The 6,000-nt window shown below is 48.1% G+C and overlaps 1 protein-coding gene across 3 annotated transcripts in view; it reads right to left on the minus strand.

The window, feature by feature from the left end:
* Positions 1-3,920, minus strand: part of preb (prolactin regulatory element binding) — a 70,101-nt gene extending 66,181 nt beyond the window's left edge. Inside the window, exon 1 of one of the 3 annotated variants that reach the window (XM_063055361.1) lies at positions 3,618-3,920. In XM_063055361.1, coding sequence (XP_062911431.1) covers positions 3,618-3,749 — 132 coding nt within the window. In that variant the 5' untranslated portion in view covers positions 3,750-3,920. Of the gene's footprint in view, positions 1-853; positions 1,167-3,617 lie in introns of those variants that run through there. The other 2 variants (XM_063055360.1, XM_063055359.1) reach the window with 2 other exon arrangements.
* Between the last annotated feature and the right edge of the window lie 2,080 nt (positions 3,921-6,000).

Consider the following 6,000-nt stretch of genomic DNA (forward strand, 5'->3'; position numbering starts at 1 on the left):
GTCCGACACTAAACCTCTTGGCTGCAACCTCTCCCTTTTAATCTGTCTCTGCCTTTCTGCCACGTGACCTTCACGTTGCCATTTCTCCGTCTTGAGCTGTCTCTGTCTTTCTGCCTCTTCTCTCCGTTTTGCTGCCTTTTCTCTCTGTCTTGCTGCCTCTCTGGCCTCATGGACCCTCTGTTTTTCTGCTTCTTCTCTCCGTTTCTCTGCCTCTCTGGCCTCTCTCTTGAGCTGTTTTAATTTCAATTCATGCTCCATTCTTAATATTTCCAACAGAAGCTGAAACTCATCCTCAGTAGGTTCACCTTCCACGAACACCTCTAACGCCTCCTCATCAAATGTTCCCCTATCTATATAATATTCAACTATTTTCCTTTTAATTTCTACCTTTGTCATACCTCTCTTTACCTCAACTTTCAATTCTTTAGCAATGTCCCGTAACTCATACTTTTTAGTTAACTTCAAAGTCACCAGGTCTGGTGATTTCAGAAAGTCCCTAACATCTATTTCTGCTGTTTTTCCACACAACCAAATCAAAAGTCCAAATCAAAAGGGATTTTCCCCAATCAATCAAACCAGCCTCCTGACCAATTTGTTCATATCGCGGACGCAGGCCCCAATTATGTCACCTACCCCGTGACGGGGATAAAGAAGCCAGCAGAAATAGAAACCACTTTGGAGTCTCGTATTGCTATAAACTACTAATATTTATTAGTAACTATGCAATACAGTAAATATAAATGTAGATAAATCAAACAGGTTAGCAATGATTATATATAAAAGTAAGTGTGGAATATATATGTATGAAAAACCAAGCTTCTTTAAGTCTAGGGGTAAAAAGATACAGACTTACGATGTTGAGTAAAGTTCAGTTCAGTTCGTGGTATTTAGTTGAGTAGTGATGGAGAGAGAGAGAGAGAGCGAGTTGAGTCTTCAGGTGAGCTGATGCTGTCGATCTTCTCGTCGTCCTCCAAAATCCTTTACAAGTCATCGACTGTGACTTTAACCGGGGGATCGGTCTTCTGTGGTGGAGCTATCACCCAGGCGAGGGTGGACACATAGACAACTCCCCACCAGTCAACCCCTTCCTCACCGATAGAATAGCAATTTGGATCAATCCGCCTGATTGATCCTGCAAAAACCCACTTTCTCTGCGGGCACAACAATGCTCATTCAGTATCCAGATCATGTGTCTGAGGTCTGTATCATCTGACCTCCTATTTATTTCTCTGTGCTGAGCATCACCTGTCATTCAAAGAGTTCCTCCTCCCTTTGTCTGTGAAGAAATGCACAGGCAGGCAACATGTCCTTGAAAGTAACATCAACAATCTGCCTTCAGTCACCATAGCAACCTTCAAGCTGCTCGGTGCTGTCTCCAAACCCAATTCAGTAGAAATCCAAAGTTACTTCCAATGCATTAAAGTGACAGTCCAACCGTTAATCTTTGTCTCTCTCTCTCTTCAACACAACATATCGGTGGTAAATAACTCTGTCTTTCTTCAAACAGTTAATAGGGGCAATCCTGGATCCCCTCACAATATGCCCTCTCGTGCTAGCCATTTCAGCCCTGGGAAAAGCCTCTGAATATCCACACAATCAATGCCTCTCATTATCTTGTACACCTCTGTCAGGTCACCTCTCATCCTCCGTCGCTCCAAGGAGAAAAGGCCGAGTTCACTCAACCTATTCTCATAAGGCATGCTCCCCAATCCAGGCAACATCCTTGTAAATCTCCTCTGCACCCTTTCTATGGTTTCCACGTTCCTTCTTGTAGTGAGGTGACCAGAATTGAGCACAGTACTCCAAGTGGGGTCTGTCCAGTGTCCTATATAGCTGCAACATTACCTCTCGGCTCTTAAACTCAATCCCACGATTGATAAAGGCCAATGCACCATGTCTTCTTAACCACAAAGTCAACCTGCATAGCAGCTTTGAGTGTCCTATGGATTCGGACCCCAAGATCCCTCTGATCCTCCACATTGCCAAGAGTCTTACCATTAATGCTATATTCTGCCATCATATTTGACCTACCAAAATGAACCACCTCACACTTATCTAGGTTAAACTCCATCTGCCACTTCTCAGTTCAGTTTTGCATCCTATCAATGCCCCGTTGTAACATCTGACAGTCCTCCACACTATCCACAACACCCCAACCTTCATGTCATCAGCAAACTGACTAACCCATCCTTCCACTTCCTCATCTATTCTAGGTCATTTATAAAAATCACAAAGAGTAGGGGTCCCAAAACAGATCCCTGAGGCACACCACTGGTCACCGGTCTCCATGCAGAATATGACCTGTCTACAACCACTCTTTGTCTTCTGTGGGCAAGCCAGTTCAAGATCCACAAAGCAATGTCCCCTTGGATCCCATGCCTCCTTACTTTCTCAATAAGCCTTGCATGGGGTACCTTATCATATGCTGGAAATTCAAAGCAACAGGCACAAAACGCTGGAGGAACTCAGCAGGCTAGGCAGCATCTATGGAAAAGAGTACAGTTGACGTTTCGGGTCAAGACCCTAAAGCAGGACTGGAGAATAAAAGATGAGGAGTCAGGATTAGAAGGTGGCGGGGGGGGGGAGAAACACAGGGTGATAAGTGAAACTTGGGGGAGGGGTATAGTAAAGAGTTGGGAAGCTAATTGGTGAAAGATACAGAGGTGTCCACTTGCCTTCACGAGTGCTACCGAACTTACTGAGTTCCTTCAGCAGTTCGTTCATTTCCCTGCCACATCAGTTTCTGCAGAATCTTGTGTCTCCTTAATGATATTTAATCACTGGAATCACTTGTTCAAGGCATCAACTTGCTCATACATAAAATTATATGGAGATACACTTTGTAATAGTAAACATTTTTGGGAGGGAGAAATAGGTAAAAAGTGAGATACGCGAGGCTTAGAGAGACCCTTGGAGCTATTTTTTCTCCACACAGAGCACATTTGGAATTTGGAACACAATTCTGAAGGAGGTGATGGAGGCAAGACTTTCATGCTATTTAAGAAGCATTTACACATGCATTTCAATTGCCAAGGTATAGACAGCTGTCATTCCCGGGACATCCACACAACAAAGGTACCTAAAACAGACTATTATTTATTGACTTAGGCTCTGACTTCCAATACCATAATTCCAAACAAACTCATCTCCTTCATACTTCTTATTTTCTGTGCTGAACATTTAGTTGCCTTCGGTTCGTTTTTACAATCCTCCCACTATTTTTTGCCATATTGTATACTATCTCTCTTGATTTTAATACTTTCGCTGACTCCCCTTTTCCCACATCATCCCTTTGAAATAGCTTCTTCTTTCCATAAACCCATCCTGCGCCTTCCGAATTACTCCGAGAAACTCTAGCCATTGCTGCTTTACTGCCATCTATGTTCGTGTCCCCCGTCAATCAAGTTTGGCCAGCTCCTCTCTCTTGCCTCTGTAATCACCTGAGCTATGACTATCCAAAAGTGCAGATATTCTCTGTTCGAGTGTTCCTGGCCAGGGAGATCGTTCGGCCCATTAAGTACATGACAGCTAGAGACGCGCCCGCCATTTGGGCCAGACGGATGTCCCTTGGCCTGGGTTGTTCAGGGCTTGGAGCCGCTGAGCCTCGCTTCACTTACCACTCCATTGCTGATGCCGGTCTTAGAGGCGCCTCCTCCTCCCGCGGTCACCACCAGGTCGGCCCGCGGAACACTGACCGTGTAGAGCGGGAAAGGAGCGCGATACAACTCAGCGGCACCTCGGCGGCCCATTGCCGCCGGAGAGAAGCAGGCCCTGCCTCCGCCTCGCGGTCCTAGGCCTGCAGCTTCAACACTCGGGCTTCCTTCAAACCGGACAGCAGACACATCAGCATCGAGCGACAAAGGTAACAACCGGGAGGCGGAGTTCTTACCCGCTCCGCCTCAAAGGGCCACAGGGACGGGTGCCATGCTTGTGCGGGGCAGTGGGGAGGGGGTAATTCGATGCCATGTCTAATCGGGGCACATGACTGGTACCATGATTGTGCGGGGCAGTTGGGGAAGGGGGAAGATCGATGCCATGTCTAATCGGGGCACAAGGACGGGTGCCATGATTGTGCGGGGCAGTGGGGAAGCGGGGAGATCGATGCCATGTCTAATCGGGGCACAAGGACGGGTGCCATGATTGTGCGGGGCAGTGGGGAAGGGGGAGATCGATGCCATGTCTAATCGGGGCACATGAACCGGTGCCATGCTTGTGCGGGGCAGTGGGGTAGAGGGAGATCGATGCCATGTCTAACCGGGGCACGTGACTGGTACTATAATTGTGCGGTGCAGTGCGGAAGGGAGGAGATCGGGACCATGGCTAATCGGGGCACGTGACTTGTACCATGATTGTGCGGGGCAGTTGGGGAAGGGGGAGATCGATGCCATGTCTAATCGGGGCACAAGGACGGGTGCCATGATTGTGCGGGGCAGTGGGGAAGGGGGCGATCGATGCCATATCTAATCGGGGCACATGCCTGGTACCATGATTGTGCGGGGCAGTGGGGAAGCGAGAGATCGATGCCATGTCTAATCGGAGCACATGACTGGTACCATGATTGTGCGGGGCAGTGGGGAAGCGAGAGATCGATGCCGTGTCTAATCGGGGCACATGACTGGTACCATGATTGTGCGGGGCAGTGGGGAAGGGGGAGATTGATGCCATGTCTAATCGGGGCACATGACTGGTACCATGATTGTGTGGGGAAGGGGGAGTTCGATGCCATGTCTAATCGGGGCACATGACTGGTATCATGATTGTGCGGGGCAGTGGGGAAACAGATGCCATGTCTGTGTGGGGTAGTGTCGGTGGGCATAGGGCAGGAAATCAACAGGTCAGGCAGCATCTTTGGATAGGAATCATCAATCGATCTTTTGGGTCCGGACCCCATCAGGACTTAAAAGAAACCAGCATCTCCAGATGCTGGAAATCCGAGCAACACACACAGCTCTGCCGAAGCGTCGAACCGACGCGAAACGTCGTCTGTTCTTTTTTTTTTCCACAGATGCTATCTGGCCTGCTGAGTTCCTCCAGCATTTTGTGTGTGTTGCTTAGATTTTCTTTTATTTGTGATCTTGTGTCCATCTGTGCGAGGCGGGTGGGGTGGAATTGGTGACTGACAGAGTAAGAGACTCGCCATAGACGCATAATACTGCAAACACGAAATTATTAGAAGAAAACAAAAAAAAATCACGCAGGAGGAACTGATGTATTTTCTCCACAGCACAGGGAACTGGCTCCATGTTTGTGAGTTGAATAGCGGAAACGATCGCCATGTCTTTCCGGGGCACGGGGTCTGGGCGTAACGGGATATACCGATGTATGTCTGTGCCGAGTACGGGCAGGTCTGGTGCCACCAGGTTTGATACCCAAACTGGTAAAACGACCTCAGCAGGTCCGGTAGCATCAAAAGAGGGGAATAAACAGTCGAGATTTCGGGCCAAGACCGTCATCAGCAGACTGAAAACATGTACCACCAGGCTTCAAGACTTTTTTTTCCCCACAGTCAAGAAAGCTCACCAACGCATCTATTTTCTAAGGATATCCAGATCATTCGACAGATACGCCGTGGAGAGCATCCTAAAGAGCTGTAATACTGCTTAGTATAGAAACTGCACTGTGGTGGACAGCAGGGTTCTGCAATGGGTAGTCAAAACTGCCCAACTCGTCATCTGCACCAGCCTACCCACCATTGAGGACATTTATACAGAACGGTGCTGGGAAAAGACCAGCACCATCATGGAGGATTCCACCCACCCTGCTCATGGACTGTTTGTCTCACTCAGTCCCATCTTTGAGGACACTATGCACCAGGACCACTAGGCTCCCCCAAGCCGTCAGACTGGTCAACGCCTCCATCAATGAATCCACCCCAATGAAATCCCCCATGACAAGCATAACATTGCCCTTTTTAACATGCCTTTTCTATCTGTCTCTATCACTTGTAGCCCACATCCTCATTCCTGTCTGGCAGCCTGTATACAACTCCCATCAGGGTCT

This window comes from Mobula hypostoma, chromosome 8, assembly GCF_963921235.1.
Source record: "Mobula hypostoma chromosome 8, sMobHyp1.1, whole genome shotgun sequence".
Taxonomy (NCBI): domain Eukaryota; kingdom Metazoa; phylum Chordata; class Chondrichthyes; order Myliobatiformes; family Myliobatidae; genus Mobula; species Mobula hypostoma.